Source organism: Besnoitia besnoiti, assembly GCF_002563875.1.
Source record: "Besnoitia besnoiti strain Bb-Ger1 chromosome Unknown contig00014, whole genome shotgun sequence".
Classification (NCBI taxonomy): domain Eukaryota; phylum Apicomplexa; class Conoidasida; order Eucoccidiorida; family Sarcocystidae; genus Besnoitia; species Besnoitia besnoiti.
Window position 1 is genome coordinate 1,475,083 of NW_021703916.1, and position 20,060 is coordinate 1,495,142.

The window sequence follows — 20,060 nt, forward strand, 5'->3', positions numbered from 1 at the left end:
GGTCCCGCCAAAACTTGCACTGCGTGTTGCTAGTTGGCTCTCAGTCGGGCGAGCCACTAGGGGGGGAGGGGGGGAGGGTGGGGAGGAGGGAAGGCTCACACCGCAAAGAAAGTCCTCTGCGCTGCGGCGTGTCGCTGCCTTGCCTCTCTCCTCAGGCAGACACAGACACAGCGAGGGAGACTGGACAGACCAGAAGGCACAACATTTCGAAATCGAAAAAAAAAGCGCCTTCACGGACTCCGTCGCGCAGCTGCCTCCATAAATTAGTTGGAGAAGGTGCAGAAGACCGTGAGACAGTAGAGCCGAGCGCCTCGAGAGGACGAAGTAGGAGAGGAAGACCTGCTTTGAGGCGCCGAAGCTACATGACGCCTTTGCATCCCGGCGCGCCGCAGTGGCACGCCTCGTGACCCAGCGCGCCTTCCGACAAGCTGTACACGCAGACACAGCAAGTTCGCCGTCGAAATGCAAGACGCTCACGTCGTATACGCTGCAGACGCTGCTGGGGATTAGCTCCGCTGGCGGGTTTTGATTCATCCGCACGCGCGCAAGCCGAGAGAGACAAGCGGATGTAAGCTGCACATGCGGGCCCGCACATGAGCGCGATTCGCATCACTCTCTTAGCTGTTGAGCGCCGACAGACCCACCTCTCCAAAAATCGGGGGAAAAGAAAAAAGTTGAGCGGGGTTTTTTTCCCTGCAGGAGGCCCTTCGAGCTCACCTGTAGTTGTAGAAGAGCTCTTCACCAATCGCGATGTCGCGCAGGGCGAAAATACCGACGTGGCAGTTGCGGCCATCGTCGTCACTGCCCCCCTGCATCGGCGCCACAGGACCGGAAATTCAAATGAACACTGGGAGAGAAAGGGTGTCGGCGAGGCGAAAAGAACAAGGAAACGCGCGCGGAGAGACGCCCATGACGGACGGGGAATATACAGAAAGGCACGTCGAAAGTGCGAGTAGGATACAGCGAGAAAAAACATCCTCTGCATGCATACTAGGCAGTCGCACCAGCTTGCATGTGCTTGCTTAGCATCGCTCATATCTTGTTCGCAGGTGGTGATGCAAACGCTGTTGCCCCTATGATGCACTGAAATACTGAGCGAACTCGACACGCCTGTCTGTCAGGATGACCCTCCCTTGGACAGGCGACCCGCCCCGCCCCCCAGGCACCTCCCCGTGGAGAGGTCTACGTGCAAAATGGAAGATTTACACAAATGTGCATGCATGTTCATCTGCCAGCGAGGAGGGTCGACAAGGCGAACAGCACGCGGAAGCTTCGGGCTCGGGCGCGGAGCTCTGCTTACGTCGAGGTCGCGAGTCTGGCAGTTGGGGTGACAGGAGTGATTGATGAATCGCGTCACTGCGCCGCTCTGCGTGGCGTCGGCGATCGTGCTGTTTTTCAACTTGAAGAGATACGTGCTTCCGCCCATGCTCTGCATGTATTGCCATTCTCTGCACAGCACCACACAAACACCACGCGAGACCACCTGACGCGGCGTTCTCCAAAGCAGGAAACTTCTAGAACCACAAGGCATATGCACACGGTGCCCACCGCCCTGCCCGCAGCCGTCTAGGGCGACACGCCAGAAACACAAGTGGGTGCAGGTTCATATTCACACAGACATGCTTGCGATGCGCCTGCTTGGCGCTGAATATTCACTCGAGAGAGCCGCAGAAAGGCACGAGAGACAGACCTGAAGTTAGCCATCGCCTCGCTGACGACGACTGCAGAGTACTCAATGACGAATTCGTCCTTGCATATCGGCTCCGCCGCGAACACTCCCCACCTGCAGAATGCGCGACACAGCCGATGCACAGGGAGAAAAGCCAAACTACACAGCGTACTCAGCCGTGCCGCGCCCTTCTCTGCGAGCCCGTAACTGCCCGTTCGCGGCCGCAGCGCACGCCCCGACAGAGCACACATATGCCCGTAGAAAAACATACATACATAACACACAAACATACATACATTCATGCATGTACATTCATATATATGTATACATAGATACACAGGTACATATATACATATACACATATATATACATACGCTCTCACATACAGATGATGAAATCGATAGGTGGCCGCCTAGAGTCGCCTGCGGGGCACTCAGCGGGTCACTGTGTCTGCGTCTGTTTGATTTCCGCTGCCTTGCTCACCCGTGGACGCGAGACTTCCCCAGCTTGAGCAGCTTCGTGCGCACGACGAACGGAGGCACGCGCGCCCCGCAGCGCGCGGCCGTAGCCTCCAAGAGGTGAGCCGTTCGATCTGCATGGAAGACAAGACACAGAGCAGCGAAACGCGATTTGGGGCGGCGCCTGCCGCGAGCCCGACCACCGCGCATGCTCATGCACTCTGGTAAGGACACTCTTCCCGCGCAGGTCCGCAGGCGACGCAGCATCGATAGAGAGAGAGGACAGAAGGAGCGGCGCAGGCGCAGCGACATGCTCCCCTTGCGTGTTTCACATGGATACAGATGCCCACATCAACAGCCCTGACTCGCCAGATGCTATCCCTCTGCCGCCCCCAAGGACGCACTTCCCGGTTTACGGACGCAGGAGGCGGTTTCGCCTTGGGATTCTTTGCGGCGTGCATGCAAGCTCTCTTACTCAGACGAAGCTGCGACTCGAGCGCGAAAAACAGTTCGTTTCTCCTGAGCTGTAAGTCAGCTTTTTCCGGCAGCCTGCCGTCCTCCTAAAACACCAAACAACGCAAGAAAAAGAGAAAATGTTGACGTTTGTGCAGTCAACTCCTGGCATGCATGCAGACTGATATCTGCCGCGGCTCCCCATAGTGTTGTTTCCGCAGAGACCGGGGCGAAGCAGCCGCAGTGGAGCGGCGCAGCTGAGCGGCGCGCCTAGAGACGGAGGCGCAGAAAGACAGAGGCGGCCGCAGGAATGATGCGCTGGAGTACTAGGGACACAACACACAGGGGCACTGCTTCGAGATGCACTGAAGACTACGCCGCCCCGACTACATATACCTATACACATATATATATATATATATATCCACATGCATCATACACGGATGCGCGTGTGGCTAGCGCGCATTTGCGCCTCCGGGGTAGCGTCTGCGCCCCTTTCCATTGCCTCACTCCGATGAGGAGGCCGTCGAACGCAGAGACGTTTCGCTCTTGCATTCGCTCCGCAGCGAGCGAGAGTAGCTCGGGGTCGGCGGCTTGCCAGTGGGCGGCGAGGAGACGCGCGCTGCTGGAGCCTGCGAGCGGCGGGCGGCGTTCCTGCGAGTGTCGCGCAGGGGCGGCAGAAGCCAGCGAGAGACATTCTCGCCTCTGCCTCCCCGCAGCTGCAGAGGCCTCGGTAGAGCCCGCGCAGGCAGAAGAGACGCAGGAGGAGGCGCAGACCGCAGACGTGGGCGAGAGCGGAATGCTGCGCAGTCTTGGGCGATCGCGGGCCTTTCGAATCGGCCGCGAGGCGGCGGAGACGCGCGAGGCGAGGCTGGCGGCTTTGTGACTCGACAGCGCGAAAAGCGAGTATTTGTGTCCGCGCGGAACCAGGGCGGCGCGACTCTTCTTCTTCGCCCCCCCAGGGCGCCCCTCGATGCACAGAGCGAGGTTCTTCGCCTTCAGGAGCAGAGAAGAGTGCGACGCCGCGCCAGCGCGATGAAGTGGCGACGCCAGCTTCGATTTTTTCTTGACTACGAGAGCCCGCTGCTTCCTTCTTCGCTTCTTTTTCAACGTCGCGTGCAGGGAACTCATCCTGTCGTCTCCCTTGGCTCGCTCTTCCCCAACCGCGTCTGCTCCTGCGTCCGGAGACGAGGCACAAACCACCGCGGGCGCAGATGCCGAAACCGCAGAAAGTAGGTCGCGTGCGGCGCCCGGTGAAGGCGACGAAGGCGAGGCGAGCGCCGCGGCGCCGCGGGATTTCGTTGACCCTCTCGATGCGTCAGAGGCCGACAGTCCTGAGAAAGCAGGCCCAACCGCGCAGACACACGGCCGCAAATGCCATAGAGAACACAGACACAGAACGGCAGACGCAAAAAACACGAAAGCAGACGAGATGCAGCGCGGCAGATCCAAGCAGAGGGGATAGTGGTGAGAAAAACCGGTGCGCAGCCCCACCCCAAACCTCCAGAAGCACTGCCATCGACAGGGCGCACGAAGAGAAAGAGAGACGCAAACGAAGCACGCAGTGAGGCAACGAGGAACGCAAGGTATGCAGAAGAGGAAGAAAAGAGTGAAAAGGCGACACACAGCTCAGGTTTTGGGTTCAGAGTTGAGGCCTTACCGTTCTCGGCACGCAGATCCCACGCAAAAAGGTCAACGCGGGTCCAGTCGAGCTCGTCTTTCTTTTCTCTCGCGCTTTCTTCGTCTGTTTCTTCTGGTGCGTCGGCTGCCCTGTCCTCAAATTCCTCGTCTCTTCGTCCTCGCGCCCTTCTTTTATGCCCAACGTCGCGTTCGCGATCTCCTCGCGGGCGGCGGCTGCGCGTCTCCGCCGTTTCCCTGTCCGCTTCGTCTCCCGTCTCCGCGGCGCACGCTCGTTGCGGTGCTGCGGCGGCCGAAAGAGCCAAGAGACACGAAGGAGCAGGAGAGGCAGACGACAACGCAGGGGAGGCGTCTGGGGGCGGAGGCGCCGAGGCGCGGGAGTGAAGCTCCGCCGCGCAGCCAGCGGAGGGCGAGGCAGAGAAGGCAGCTTTGCCAGGCGCGACAGACGAAGAAGACGAAGGGGGTGACGAGGGGAGAGACGCAAGCGAGGAGACGGAAGAGGGAGAAGAGAAAGACATGAGATCAACGAGGTCGTGTTGACGCATACCGCTCCGCTGCAGCTGGTGGCGGAAGAGAAGGGGGATGCCGCGCTGCGCCCGCGCAATGAACGGAGTCAGCTGAAGCCGAATGCCTGAAATTTCGGAAAAAAAGCAAACCGTGTGAATAACAAATCGAAAGCACAAGGAACACACAGAAACGAACGCCCGCAGAAAGAAGCAAACTCCTGCCGGAAGTGGTGGGCAGTATCAAACGAGGAGAGCAACATACACCTCCCGGCCTCGCTCTGCCTCTCTCTCCTCTCCTCGCTCTTTCGATTTTTCTTCCATTCAATTCATTTGGCTTCCTCACCAGTCCGCGTGTCGTCGGGAAGCCTCCCGAAACCCCCGAAAGCTACGCACTCGCGCGCAAGGGGGGGAGCTGGAAGAACGACATTGGCTAGGGCGCACTGTGCGCGCTCCACGTCTTCGTCTCTGCGCTCCTCTGCTTCGTCTTCCTCTTCCGCGCTCTCACGTGCGTCCACCTCCGCCGTCCCCAGTCGCTCCTGCGCCATCGGAGCGCGCGAGATGAAGTTCCCTGCGTCCACGTGGGGACAGCCGCTTTCGTGTGCGCGCCCCCCGAGGCGCCGGGGTTCGCTCTCTTCTGCTTCGCTTTCCTTGTCTCCCTCTTCTTCTTGGGCGGCTGAGTTGAGAAGGCCCGCGTCCCTCTCGTCGACATGCAGAGACCCCGGCGGACTGCGTGCCTCGAAAGACTTCCACGGCGCGCAAAACTTCTCACGCGTCTTCGCTTCTTCCGCGTCATCTGTCCCAACTGCCGCCATCGACGGCACCTCCGCCTCGCTCTCCAGCCTTCTTCTCTTTTGCTCGTCCTCGGCGCGCGCTCCCTCGATTCTTCCTTCATTTGGCGCTGCGCCTTGCCTCTCCCGCTTGCTGCGGTGGCTTGAAAGCGCAGCCACGTGGACTGCAGTAGAGGAGAGCACAGCGGAAGAGGAGCTCAGCGAAGAGGACCGAGGCAGGCCGGCAGCGCCGAAATTTCTCTCGGGCGTCTCTTCGTTCTCTCGTTCTTCACATTCGAGAAAAGAGAAAAAGGCGGCGAGCAGCCGGGCAAACACAAACTGCGCCACACTCACAACAGATCGAGGCAGGGCGCGCGTGCCGGCACCAGCGCGAGAAAAGACGCTGCCTTCCTGTCTATCGCCGAGCGAGACAGATTCGCCCGGTCTACCCTGTTTTACTTTAAAGCAAATAGAGGCAGGCAGATGCGCCACAACGAACTCTTCGCATATGTCACCCCGACGGCGCTCGCCTTTTCTCGCCATGGTGCCTGTCGTCCTTCTCCCTCCTTCCTCGACTCCGCGGAACAGCTTCTTGCCCTGTCCCTCTCCTTCCTGCGCTTCCTCGCCCTCTTCGCATGCTCTCCCTTCGTCCGCTGTTTCACCACCGCCTTCGCGAGCAGTCTCCTCATGCATCTTGTAGCTGAGGACCTCCAGCAGGTGCCGAAGGGCCTCTTTTTGCCCCTTGCCGCGCGATAACCAAGCGCCTGAGCTCCCTATCTTTCCACCAGAGTTCGGCGCGCCTTCGGCCCTATTGATGTCTCCCCCTGTCCACGTGCATTCCGAGTCTTCCAGTCTGCGTCCGTCCTCGCACGCATCTTCTCCGCTCTCTTCGTCTGCTTCACTCGTTTCGCCCTCTCGCTCCTCGCCCAGGAGAAGCTCCGCGGCCTCACCGAAGAGCGGCACCCAGCCCTGGAAGCAGAGCGCGGCGAGGGATGCTGCCTGAGCAGCGGAGACTCTCCACGCGTCGCTTCCCTCCTCGTCGCTTTCCGTTCCCTCTGCGCCGTCTCTCTCTTGCAGGGCTCCTCCTGCGTCTTCCCGTTTTGAAAATCCGTTCGAAAAGGCGAAAAAGGCACTTGAGCCTCGCCCGCCCGCCCTCCGCGCGGAGGTCAGGCGCTCTTGCGCCTGACCTCTGACTTCGCCTTTCTCCCGCGCTTCGGGGGCCCCCCAGGAGGCCTCCGCACTCTCCACTGGCGCCGCTGGCGATGCAGCCGCCTCGCGGAAGACGAAGGAGAAGCGCGAGCCGTTCGCAGCCAGAAAAGCGAGGAACCGGCGCAGGCTCACGGCTCCCTCCTGCCGACGGCTGCCGTCCTCTCTGCACCTTTGCCTGCCAGACAACTCGTCGCCTTCGTCTCCACTGGAGACACACGAAGGGACGCCGAGGCTCGCGGCGCCCTCTCGCGCCCTTCCGCAGCTTGCCCCGTTGCCAACTGTCACGGGCGCAGCGTGCCCCTGTGGGTGTCGGTCCGGCGCCCAACGTCCCCTCGCGCCCCTTTCTGTGGGTCCGCCTTCCGCGCCTGCCTCCCACGTTCCTCTCCGCTCTTCTGCGGTTGTCTGCAAAACACAAGCCGACAAAGAGTCCGCGCGGGATCCTGCGGGGCGAGCGGGGACGGAGCGGGGGGCCCTGCAAACCGCAGGGAAGGCGACGAAGAGGACAGAGGAGGGAAGGAGAGAGGAAGAGTCGGCGAGGCCCAGGAGACCGTGTGTCCAGACTGACGGCGAGGAGGCGCCTCCACAGGCAGGAAGGGCGAGCTCCGAAGCCGAAGGGATGGCTTCACCACGAGGCGTTTCGTGTAAATGATTGACCTGCGTGAGGCGTATCTGCGCGGAAGACGGCGCCGTGAGAAGACAGCTCTGGCTCTCAGCGAGGATTAACGTCTTCGGGCCGCTGCCTCCGCTCGCCTCCATCGGAAATCGCCGCGCCCCCTCGGCGCCTCCGGGGAGGCCGGACGCGAGGTGTGGCGCAGGCAGAAGGACGACGAGGTGGCGACGATAATGCGAAGCGTTAGTGTCGCCCCTTCTCGGCCTCCGCTCCTCTCTCTCTGCAGCCTCCTCCGGCTCTGCGGCAGCCTCGCCCGGGGAGAGAGAGGAGGCCGCGGGCCCCGGAGGCCAAGGGACCGCAGAAGGCGGGAGAGAGGGAGGCGAGTAGGCGGCGTGGAGATGGACAGACGAGCCGCGAGGAAGAGACGCGATGGAGCGCGGCGAGCTGGTCGACAGAGAAGAAAGTGAAGACGACACCGGAGAAGAAGGAGACAAGCGCGGAGACGCGGCCGCGCCTCCAGCGCACTTGGATCGCAGTGCGTAGGACGAAAACGTGGACGGGAGAAAAGAAAGGGGACCGGCTGAATCGGAGGTGTCACACGGAACGATGTGCGCGTCTTTTTCGGCAGGCAGCTGCATCAAAGAAGATAGCGAAGCGAGTCCGCGCGGAACCGGCTCCTCCGGAGCGCGGCCGGTTCCTCTGCGCCTGATTCTTTCGCGGTTCGACACCAAGAGCAGAGGCGTGAGCGCAAAGGCCTCGTACCACGAAAAGCGCGTTGTCGCGGTGACGCTGCGTGTTGGAACGGCAAAACCCGCCTCATCCCGGTGGCCTCGTTCTTCTTCCCCTCGCCGGCCGTCGCCCAGCGAGAGCAGGCTCGGCGTCGACGCGACAGTCGAGAGCGTCTTGGCGCCGTCGTCGCCCTTGCCGCCTCGCATCTCCTCCTGCAGCCACGCGCCAGCCAGGCTGCGGCGAGCCGCTCGCGCTCCCTCCTGGCGGGCCGCCTGCGCCTCGCCGTTCCCCCGCTTCGCATCGCCTCCAGGCGGAGAGTCGCAGGGCTCCGCCACCAGCCCTGAAGCGCGCGCAGGACGGCCGAACCCGCCGGAACGCGTCCGCGCCGAAGCCGCTCGCCCCGCGCCTTCTCTCAGCCGCAGCGAGCCGCTCCCCTGCCGGCCTCCCTCCGGGGGGCGAACCGCCTCCGAGGGGGGGGGGTTGGGGAGGGGCGGAAGCCGCGACGACGGAGAGACGGTGGCGACTTTGGGGCGAGAGCGGAGACCGCCTACTTCGAAGAACTCGTGGACTACGGACTCGAGACTCGAGTGTCCGCGCATCGCGCGCGGACCAGAGACCCGCGAACCGCAGCGGACCTTTAGTCCATTTTCTGCTGCCCGCGCTGCGCTGCCATTGTCCCGCCTCGCCCGGCCGCATGTGCACGCGCGCCCGTCGATGGCGAGCGAGACGACGGAGGGTAGAAGCAGCTTCGAGCTGCGGACGACTGGCAGAAACTGAAGAAGAAAATGCTTTGCTTGGTCGCTCGGCGCGGCTGCAGCAGAGAACCGCGGAAGCAGCAGAGACACGGGCACCCCCCCGTCGCGGCCGCCGGCCGCGTCCGCGCCCCACAGGGAGGCCCCCGAGGCCGCCGCAGACACGACAGAGGAGCAGGACGGCGGGAGAAGGAGCGAGGAGAAGAGGAGTGGCGAGAAGGAGGAAGACGGCGCGGAAAGCTGCGAAAGCGCGTCGGGGGAGGCCTCCGAAAGACCGCGACTCGGCATCGCATCCGCACCCTGGCCGCGAGGCGGAAGCGCCAGATCTCCCGCGCTGGGTCGCGCGGTCTCATCGTAGACCTCGTACTCTTCGTTGCAAAGTTGATTCACCCGCAGCGGCGGTTTGCCTCTCCTCTCGCCCGGCCGCAGCGACAGAGGCGGCGGGAAAGACATGAGAGACGACGGGGCAGAGAAGGCCGGCGACACAGCCTCGTCCCTTCTGGCTGCGAAACCGGGTGCCTGCGGAAGCAGAAGCCGCGCAGCCGCACGCGCGCCAGCCCCCAGCGCAGCGGGAGGGCCGTAGAGGGAGACGCCTCCTCTCCCTCCCGCCGCAGGCGACAAGAGAGAAGGAGACACGGACGAGCCGGGAAGCGCGGACAAAGCGTGTGAGGCATTGGAAGACTCTTCCATTCTGCCGCCGGCAGAGGGCGGGCGAGGCAGACTCCAGTCGGGCGCGGACGACCGGAGGCGCGTGGGAGACCCGGGAGACGACGGGCGAGGCGTGGAAGCGAGGTGGAGCCTAGATGCAGAGGGCGCCGCAGAGACGACCAGCGACTTCTTGTGCGGAGCCAAAGAGGCGAGAGAGTGGAGCAGCGCCTGGTCTTCGCGACTCAGCAAAGTCAGCAAGTCGCCGGGGGGGGGACGACAGGAAGACTTGCTTTTCCCTCCTTCGCGCGTGGGTTGTACGCGACTGAGTGCAGACAAACGAAGAAGGTGAATACTCGTTCCCGACCCCGGGGCTTTGGCCTCCACAACGGCCTTGAGCAAGTCTGAGACCGTCTCCGAGAGCGTCCGTTGCTTCTCCCTGGACAGGGGCAAAACTGGAGGGCCTGCGGAGGCCTCCCGGGACGCCGCGGACCGAGAGAGCTGGCGGGCGGTCTCTTCGGACAGAAGCAGAAGAAGTAGCGAGACGATCGCCGAGACGCGCGCCTGCGCGAAGAGCGCGTCTTTGACGTGCCCCAGACTCTGCTCGAGCCGCTCACGCGACGGGGGGAAGACCAGAGACTGCAGAAGCCGACCCTGGGCGCTGAGCGGTCCTTTCCGCAGAGCGCCGCTGGAGGCGCTGCACGTGCCTTCCGCCAGCTCTCGCTCTGCTCGCGCCGAGGCCTTCTTGGACGAGGCGTCCTTCTTCGCGTCTCGCTTCGGCTCGCTCGCTCTCTTCGCCTTCGCCTCGCGCGGCAACACCCCCCCCGCCGCGTGGCCCCACTGGGCCGCCGAAAAAGTCTCCTTCTTTTCCAAGCGAGAGGCGACCACTTGCAGAAAGAGCGGGCGCACCGAGAACGGGACTGCGCGGATGTCTAGAAGCAGAGCCCAGAGAGGCGCGAGGCGGCAGTGGCGCTTGAGGAGATGCAAGACGTGGACGTCAACGCTCGTCCGACAGGACTGCGGAAAACTCATCTTTCCGCACAGCCTGACGCAAGGAGAGCAAAACCAGCACGACACCGTCGAAACGCACATTTACATCTGGCTACACAGGTCAGGGCACAAGGAGGCACACACACACATATATACATGTATGTATATGCAGAGGGGATCGCCTGCACGCGTGCGTATGCTCATGCCGACGTGTGTGCAGAAGGCGTGCGGGCACAGATTGCTACCTAGAGTGCCGCGGTAAAGGAAGCGGGTCACGGCAGAGATGCCACTGTGCGCATCCTGAAAAGTCGACAGCTCAGCCACGCGTCGGAGTCCACTCGGACTCATCACACAGGCACGTTTCTGCGCTTCTCTGCAGCTTTCGGGTTGAGCGTAGACACGCACAGACAGCAGCCAAGTGCGAGCCCAGAAGGGCCGGCTGGCTCGTGTAAATGGTTTTGCGCTTCGATCGCAGTTCGTTTCCGGTCTGCTCGCCTGCAGCGCATGTCTTCATGTGCGAGCCCGCCACCGCAGCTTGCTCTCCACCTCTTTTCTGACTCAGTGGTGCATGTGAGTGACTTTTACCCTCTGGCCGCACGTCCGCTGAGATCCGCCCAAAGCTGCCGGCGGCGAAGGGCCGGGATTTGCGAGGCCAGCATTTCGACTGGCAACGAAGCCAGCATGAGCAGCCCAGTCGACGGAAAAGCCTCAAGGGGCTGTCTGCGTAGCAAATGAGAACGCGCCGCAGACGGGGACTCACCTGCAGACAAGGGGAACTTTATACGCCATTTCGGGGTCCGCGTCTGCGAGTGTCGCGCTCTCTTCTGTCTTCAGCCATCGCGCCTCAGCCTGGCGGCCGGTCTCCTCGCGTCTCCTGCCTCCCCCCTCCGCCGCTTGCGTGTCGCTTTGCGCCCGCGCGCCGGCAGCCGGCGCTTCGCCGGCATCTGCGGCGGAGGTCACTCGCAGCCCCGAGACCTGCGTGACCAGCGCGGCGAAAGACAATTCGTGAGTCCACACGCTGAAGGTCCAGCGGAGGAGCTCCAACGCACGCAATTTCTCGGCCTTGTCGGTGAAGCGATTGCCCAGCCACTGGCTGGCGACCCACGTGCGGGGGGCGAGCGGCGGCCGCAGCAGCGCCTCGCGCATCAGCTTCCGCAGTCTTCCCACATCTCTGTCTGTGTCACGCAGCGCGCTCACTCGCCGTCGTTCTTCTTCTCCCGCAGGGTCCTCCAACAGTCGCCGGAGAGTGAAAACAACCGACGCCCCGAAAGAGCGGGGTGGCTGCGGGGAAGACCCAGAAAGCGAGTGAGAAGAGGCCGGCAAAGACATGGACGAAAACACGAGAGACACAACCGCAGACCACTCTTTGAGAAAAAGACAAAGAAACGACCCACTCCTCGGTTTTCGCTCCGTCTTCTCACACGCCGAGGACTGGCAAGCACCGCTCAGACTGCGCGGAGAGTTGGCCGCGTGCGCCTGCCTCTCCTGCGGATGCTTTTCTCGCCGTCCGCTCCCGCCTGGACTCGCTGGAGATGAAGCGAGCTCGAGTTCTCTCTGTAGGCTTCGAAGGCGAGACGCGAAGAAGCGCAAACACACCGAGGAGAAAGAGCTCGTGCTGGGTTCCTGAGGCCTCCCCTCCTCGTTGGGCAGGTCCCTTTGAGGCGCGACGGAGGGTGGAAGTGGCGTCAAAGAGGGCGGAGCAGGAGAAGACAGAGGAGACGAGGGAGTGAAGTTCAACGTCATGAAAAGAGATGCGGCCGCAAGCAACGCGAGTTCTCTCCTGTGTCGTTTCTCCTCAGCCTTCTGGCACACTGGAGGTCCCTCGTGGGGAGTAAATTGCTGGTCTTCGTTCTCGGCGGACCACAACGGACTTCGAGAGGCTTCTTCTCCTCCCTTTTCACTCTGCCGTGGGAGCACCTGCTCCTTCTTCTTCCGCTCTCTCCCTCTCGCTTCTCGCCGACGTGCTCGCTCCATCGCCAGCGCCACAAGGCTCTCAGGAGCTTCGGATGCAAAGATATACTGCCGGAGCGCCTGTCCACCAACGTCCCTCCTTGCCCTTGGATCTCCCCTCCGGTCTTCGCGCGTCTCTCCCTCGTTTCGCGTCTGTCGCTCGACTTCCTCTTCTCCGCTTGGCGCTCGTTGTTTGTCCACTGGCTCGCCTGCCTCTCCAGCTCTCGCGTTGTTGTGCTGTGGTCTCGCCGCGATGTTTTCGGCGCCTGCGTCGTTTCGCGCGTCTGTGCCTCCTTCGGAATCTCCCCGCCCTGCCACACAGAGCGTCAGGCAGGCAGCCTCTCGCTCTGGTTCCCAGCTGATGCTTGCGTAAGTGACTCGCAGCGACGCCAGCGTTCGTGGCTGGCCTTCTTCGCATGCGGCAGGCGAAGACCCGAAAGCTGAAACTGAAGTGGAGGGGAGGCAACCAGGAGGGCGATGCGACGGCAACGATGAAGCCGCGAAGGAATCAGCACGGATCGGGCAACGCAGCGCAGATGCCAAAGGAGAGAAGAGAGAAGAAAACGGCGCAGTGTCCCTCTGGCGGCGCTGCGCATCAGCCGCGCGCTCAGCGGGTTGGGACTCCGTGCACTTTTCGGAGGCTTGAAGGCGAGCGAGCTGACAGCAGCAGCACCGACAGGGTCCCGCAGCCCCCGAGGAAGAGTCTCCCGCGCAGCAGCAGGCGTGGGAACCCGGAAGCGGAGAGGACGGCACTCCAGAGGCCAGTGCAGGGGCAGGGGACGAGGCTGCCGAGACAACGGAGGCGGAAGGGCGAGACAAGGCGCAGGACGGGGCGCGCACAGACGGCGCCGAGAGAGGCTGGTCAGAGGCCGACAGACGCGCGAGGAGACAGCAGCAGCAGGGGCAGGTGAGAAGGGCAGCTTTCGCTGCACCATCCGCGGAAATCACAGCTTCCAAGTCGACCCCTGGAAACTGTCTCCACACGGGCAAGACCCTCAGCGTCTTCTCTCTCTGCGCCGATCTCTCTGCTTCCTCCAGTCGTGCCTCGAGTCTCGAGAGCGACGCAGCGCAAAACCAAGCACTTCGCGCAGTCGTTCTCCAGGTGCCCTGCCTCCTCTCCTCAGGCGGCACGCTGAAGGGGCCGACACATCCACGGCGAGGCGCCGGACTAGAAGCCACAGCACGCGCTTCTTCTCTCTCGGCGCCTGCGGAAATCGAGGGAAGCGAAGGGAGATCGAGGGACGCGGCCGGAGCGAGCGAGGACGGGCCTGCGGCACCCACGGGGGCGACCCGAGAAGGCGGCGCAGCATAGGCTGGGGACTTGGACGAAAGGGACGGCGAAGTCGCGCTGGCGGGCTCGATGTGGCCTGGCGAATGCCGCTCGAGAAGAAGCAGCAGCCGGAGAAGAACCGCAGCCAGCAGACTGGGGGTGTCGCCTCCAACGCGGTCGGCGTGGAACCGGAAAACGCTTTGCTCTCTCTGGCGAAAACAGGCCTCGTTCTTGCCAGCTGCAGACAAACAGCGCTCTCGAAACACAGAAGCCGAATGACGCTGCATACTCTTTGCCGCTGTCGATGTCTCCCGGCCCCCAGCACGCGCCGGTTTGGCTCTCTCCTTAGGCCCTGGAGCCAAGCTTCTCGACGCAGAAGGGGGAGTTTTTGTCGTATAATCCACAAAGCAAAAACTCGATTGAGTGTAGTATGAAGTTTTAGAAGATCCCCCTCGGGCACGTGGAAGCGTCCTGCTGACAAACTGTGCGCGCACAGGCGCGCTCCAGGGGCGGCAGACACGCAGACGCGAACACCGCACACATGAGCAGCAGGAGTTACGCAGAGGATGCAGACACATCAGCACCACGCAGCTTTCGAGATAGAGACCGCCTGAGCACGCCGACGCCTGTCCCGAGCAGACGGATGACATTTCCCCACACCACGCGCCGACACGCAGCATGCCACGAAGACGTATGTTGGCTCGGGACTGCGCCTGCTGCGAACGGAGAGGCGCAGCCTCATCCGAGCGGCGCAGACTTGCAGTCTGATGCGGAGGTTCGGCCTGCCCCGTGGATGTATCGACGCAGGCGCGCCCGTGTCACTGCTTCGGCCTGCGACCTCACGATTCGCAGCCCACGTGGACGCTGTAGAGTGGAGATGTGAAGAAGACGGAGGCGCCTCACCCTGCACAGATGCCCGCCAGCCACCGCAGCTTACGTGTATGGCTAAGACTCAGCAGCTTGCCGTGAGCCTCGCTCTCGTCCTTATCATCCACATCCGTCGCGACGACCCACACCGGGTGACCATCCAGCCACGTCTCTCGCCAGACGCCTTTCAGAGGCCCCGCGAGCACCCCTGTCCCGTGGCAGATTCCCTGGGAGTGCCCTCGAACGGCGTCTGTTTCTGTCCTCGGGGGCGTGCCTCTTGTGTGCTCCCGCTTGTCTGCCAGGCACTGACGCAGCTGCGCAGCACCCCCCTCGCGTGCTTCGCTGTGCGCACCGATTCGCGCCTCTCTCTCGTTCGCTGCCCAATTTATTCCCGGCGCCCCGTTCTCGCCCGCGTCTTCGCTTCGGCCGTCTCCACGCATGCCGCCACCGTCTGTCCGCACCCGCCGGTCTTGCTCTTCGAGGAAGTGCATGCAGACAGAGACAGCCTGCCGCTGCACGAGGGGAAAGAAGCTCCGCAGGCTGTGGAGTCGTTGATTCACCAGTGACATAATCCGCGCCCCTGTCTGCTTGTCTGCGCCCATCTTCTTCGAGGCAGACGCCAACGAAGACGAACCGCGGACCCGCGTATCGCCCTGATGTCCCTCCGACGCCTTGGGCGAGGCCGGAAGGTGGCCCCCGTGGCCTCCTGCCTCTCCACTGCCTGCATGCAGTCCTCTATGCTGCGAGACTTCGGGCTGCTCATCGCCTGGCTCCCTCGGGTCCTCCACGCGTCCCTCGGAGCCTTCTCTCTCGCCTTGCAAGTCGCACGGAAGCGCAGGAGCGCCCCCGCGCTCGGGGCTGCGTCCTCCATCGCCTCCGGCGCGAGCGCGGATCGCCGCATTCTCTTCCATCAGCCTCCTGAGCCTTTTCCCCAGAACCTGCCGAGCGGCTTCCATGGCGCTGAAGGCAACGACCTGAGCTGGAGAGGCCGGTGGAGCGACGCACGGGACGACTGTGCCTTCAGACTCGTGGGCAGCCGGAGCCTTTTCCTGCGTTGTCGAGGCCTCCGCATCGCATGCGGTAGGCCGCAGACCCGCAAGCAGCTCTTTCCCTCTTCGGTTGTCTGCGGCATGGGCGCCAGGGGCGCGAGCCGAAGGAGCCTGGGGTAGCGCAGGGGCTGCGTCACTGCTCAAACACGGAGGAGAGAGCGAAGGCGAAGAGAGCACAGCAGACACGGGTGCATCATGTGTTGGCGACGCCGTTGAGGTCGCAGAAGAAGACGCGGACCACAGCTTATGGAAACAGCAGCAGCAGGAGCATCTGTTTGACGCGAGAGGCACAGGAGGCAATTTAGTTTGCCAGGCGGTGCATCGGACGCCGCGTGCTGTCTTCACCTCGCTATCAGGAGTACTTGGAGAATTTGTCTCCGCTGCCAGGAAAGGAACATCAGTCCCTATTTCCAGTGTCCCGCGGCATTCATCCCCTGAGTCTTCTTTAGAGGCCGTGGCCTCCTCAGCTTCTCTTCTCCGCTTCCTTGCCCCCCTGCTGTTTGCAGGAAGAGTCGCGACCGGATGGCGAGGAGAAAGCGCGGGCGCGCAGGGACCGGGTCGAAGAGAAGAATAAAGCACCTGCTTCTCAGAGATTTCTAGAAACCGCAGAACGTGGTGCTGGTCAGCCAGGCGGTGTGTACCGCGGAGACTCGCCGCCGGGAGGGCTGCAGCAGCCAAGAGAAGCGAGAAGCAAGCCTTCCATCTCTCTGCTTCCTCGCTTTCTCCTTCGTCGCCCTCGGACTGGGCCCTGTCCTTTGCATCGCGCTTCCCGCCGCTCGCGACGCACCGCGAGCGACGATCCCAGGCGCTGAAAAGAAAGGCGTACAGGTCGTCCCGCTTGGCGCCGAGGTATCTGTCCAGGTTCATCTGTAGCAACGCCTTCTTGCTTCCAAACAACGCCGCGGGAGAAGAAAAGCGCTTCAGCAGAGACAGGAGATGCTGGCTTCCCTGGTGATGCTCCCCTTCCGCCGAGAGGGCAAGCAAAAAGAGCGTGCCGATATCTCCCCCGGCGGGCACGGAAGAAGGCGCGCGTTCAGCGAGGCGGCAGGAGCGCCGCGAGGCGGACCACAACGCGCCTGGCTTCTCTTTCTCTTCACTAAGCCTTCCCGGAAGCGAGGAAGATGGTCCCGATATAGCAGAGGAAGAAGACAGGGCACATCGCCAGGAGGAGGCCTCCCCGTCGCTGTCTTCGACTTCTTCGTCCCAGCGATAGAGCTCCTGCAGCCAGCGCGCGACCCAGCGCGCGTGTGGATCTCGAAGGCAGCTGCTTCTCGTTCGGAGCCGAGAGAGATACTCGTCTTCCTTCTCGCGATCCACTTCCTCGTCGCCCTCTCTGGCTTCTCTGTCTCGCGCGTGTCCCTCGTGCGACGCCTTGTTTCTTCCTTCCTTCTGTTTTTGACTCGCAGCCGCCGGCGGCGAAGTTCTTTCATGCGGTTCTGCGGGACCGCGAATGCCAGTCGCCCGTTTCTCTTGCCTCCGTGGAGAGGCGGCGCCAGACGGCAGAACGCCAGCGTCGTTCTCGCTGTGAAGCTCCTCCCTCCCGAGTTCCTTCTCTCCCTCAGCGCGAAGCGCCGGAAGCTCCACAAGTGTCTCTTGCATTTTTTCGAGGGAAACAGGGGATTTGCCTGCGAAGGAATCACGATGTCTCGCCTTCGCAAACTCTGCATCTGCGTTCGCAAGGTGGTCTGCCTTGGCGTCCGCCTTGACGCTCTGTCTCCTTTTCGCCGTCGAACAAGGCGGTCGCACGCTGGCCGTGACGCCACCGGAGGGGCCTTCGCGCGCGTGAGACTCTGCGTCGCGTGACGATTCCCGTGCCCGGGGCACGTGTGCGACGAGAGCTTTCTCTGCAGGTTGCTCTGGAGATTTTGGTTTTTCCGCGAGCAGTGTTTTCTCTAGCAGCGCTGCTTTGTGCCGAGTGAAGGGCGGGCTGCGGGGTCGGCTCATAGGCGAAGAAGAAGGCGACGAACACGAACGGAGAATCCTTCTCTCGCTGCCGTCTCGCATGGGAGGTTGTTTCACTCCTGCAATGCTCCCTCCCTCCCTCTGTGTGCGCAGTTGGTATCTGTCCTCAGAAAGCCCTTTTCTTCGCTTCTTCTGCACCAGCCTGCCCAGCGAGGCTGTCTCCGAAGACGCCTGGAGCGCCTCTTCTCTGTCTGCAGCGAGCCCTCGCGTTCTACGCAGCCCACTCAGGCAACCGCGGAGTCTGCCTGCCTCGCCATTCGAAACAGACGAGGCGCCTGCGCGCTCATTCGCACAGTCCCTCGCGCGCCGACCACAATTCGTAGGGCCTGCCGCCACTACGCGCTGCAGAGTACGCGAGGCACGCGGGAGCGCAGCAGAAGACGGGCACGGAGTCGCGTGCGAGAGCTGCGGAGGAGAAGAGGCAGAGCCCGGGGACCAGGAGAGCGGCGAACGAGACGGAGGCGACGGGGAGGACGCAGGGAACGGTTTCCGCTTGTGGCCTCTTCTGCCCAAGTGTTTCTGGCGCAGCGCGAAGAGCTTTTCGTGGATCCCTTCTCCGTCTGAGTCGTCCGGCGTGAGGTGAATCGAAATGTCTTCTTCCCGCCCATGAACTCCTTCGGGGTGGCCGTGTTCCCCGTCGCGCTCGTCGTCCCTGGCTTCACATGCCTTCCGCGCATCCGTCCGCCGCATCCGCCTGTCCTGTGTGCGCGTCGGCTGCGAAGACTCTCGCCCGGTGTCTGGATCTTGCGGCGCAGGCGAAGAGGAGGCGATCATGGTGAGCAGGCGCGCGCCGATCTCCGGGTCGATGCCTTCTACGAGCTCGCCGACCCTCGCGCGCAGCGCCCTCTGCTGCATCCGAAGCTGCGCGACCTGGCGCTCTGCATCTTCTCGTTTCTGCCTGGCCTCCAGCAGATCCTGCACCAGCCGCGCCGCCCTTCGCTTCTCCGAGCAATCAGGCAGCGAGGCAAACAGCGCAGGAACCGCTGACGACGAGAGACACCTGATGGAGGACGCGGAGGCAGAAGGGGACGGGGAAGGGAGAGGCGAAGTCGGCACCGACCGGCAGCGAGAACGCAGGGAACGTCGCAGCCCTCCTCCTGAGGCACACGAATGAGACAGAGAGGCCATCTGCGCTGGGACCTCCGCCTTGGCAGACGAACGCCGAAGAGGCCGCGGAGAGAGAGAAGGCCCCAGCCGCTCCGAAGAAGACGCATGTCCCCCCTGATCCATGCCGTGAGGCGGCAACGCCTCCTGCTCTCGGGTTGGTCGACTCGGAAATACTTTACGACACACCGTCGCCTGACCCGCTCCCGTCGGCTTTGAAAGAGACCGCGGTGGCATATCGTCTCTGGGCTCCAGAGGGGCGGCGCCCGCCTCATACACCCTCTGAGGAGTTGCGCTGCCGTGGCGACGAGCGCTTCGGATACTCCTGGCAGCACTGGAGTGCGGAAACGACACACCAAATGAGGAAGAACTAGGAAAAAGAGAATGGGGTAACGGCTGCGAGGAAGACAAACGAGACGCCTGGACCTCCCCACCGTGCCGGGGTCGGCGCCCCGAGAGCGATCCCCACCTCGTTTTCTTCGTCTCCTCGACTGTCGCTACGCGGTCGTCGTTTGCACTGGGCAGATACACAGCGGACGGTGAAGTGGATCCTTCCCGCCCTCTCCGGGACATTCTCTGTGCCGGACCTCGGTCGGCGTCGCGCTGTGGCGAGACGACTCTCGCTTCGGCGCCGGCGCGTCCCCGAGGAGGAGGTCGCCTTGAAGAGAAGAGTCTCCCCGGGGCAACGGGGGGGCTTGCGCGGGTCCTCCTGGCCCTTGACGCAGGCGGCCGGCCCCTGTCTTGATCGTTCTGGCTTCCCACGTGGTCGCGCGTCTCGCCTGCCGGCGAAGGCGCCCGAGCCCTCGACCCGGCAGATGGAGTCATTGTGACCAGTGTTTGCGCGCCCTCCGGGGTGGCTGCCGCAGAGCTCACCGCGTGGTGTAATCCGGTGCCGCATGGAGGCAGCCTGGCCTCGGGGGGCGGGGGGAGGGTAGCCGTCCTCCCTGTCGCAATGCTGCAAACTTACGCTTTCTCCGGGCGCCCGCAAGCCTCGATCCGTGAGTGGCGCCTCCGGGAGGCCCGAGAGGGTGTGGGCGCAGCTCTACCACGCCTCTGGCCCACGCACGCCGAAGACCCCAAGCGCTGCCGATCCACGGAGGGAAATGTCTGCAGAGTCGCGAGCGCTGCCGCGTTCGCGAGACCCATGGAAGCGGAAGAGCTCGTGCCGATTGAGCAGCTGAAGCGGCGTGTGCATGCAGCCCACGAGCAGCAGGTGTCTATTTGACGCTTACGAGCGGGCAGAAGCGCAAAAGGTTGGAACATCTGTTATCGCGGACGAAGAGACTCGCCAGCGAGGGCGCGAGACGGAAGCCGCAACGGGACAGACATTTTCGCAGAAGGGAGAGGCCCTCCTGGCCACCTACTCCGACGGTGTCCTTCGTGAACGTCTGATACTGAGATGAAGTCGCCTAACCAAAAGAGCGGGAAAAAG

At 63.1% G+C, this 20,060-nt stretch overlaps 1 protein-coding gene across 1 annotated transcript; it reads right to left on the bottom strand.

The window, feature by feature from the left end:
* Nucleotides 1–358: 358 nt before the first annotated feature.
* On the bottom strand, nucleotides 359–19,453 carry BESB_026760 (uncharacterized protein; the record flags this gene model as incomplete). Its single annotated transcript, XM_029361356.1, has 11 exons — nucleotides 359–428; nucleotides 718–809; nucleotides 1,301–1,448; nucleotides 1,691–1,783; nucleotides 2,153–2,261; nucleotides 2,603–2,687; nucleotides 3,091–3,914; nucleotides 4,241–4,849; nucleotides 5,068–10,481; nucleotides 11,187–13,884; nucleotides 14,584–19,453. 11 exons carry the CDS (start codon nucleotides 19,451–19,453, stop codon nucleotides 359–361), a joined length of 15,012 nt encoding a protein of 5,003 aa, XP_029215711.1.
* Between the last annotated feature and the right edge of the window lie 607 nt (nucleotides 19,454–20,060).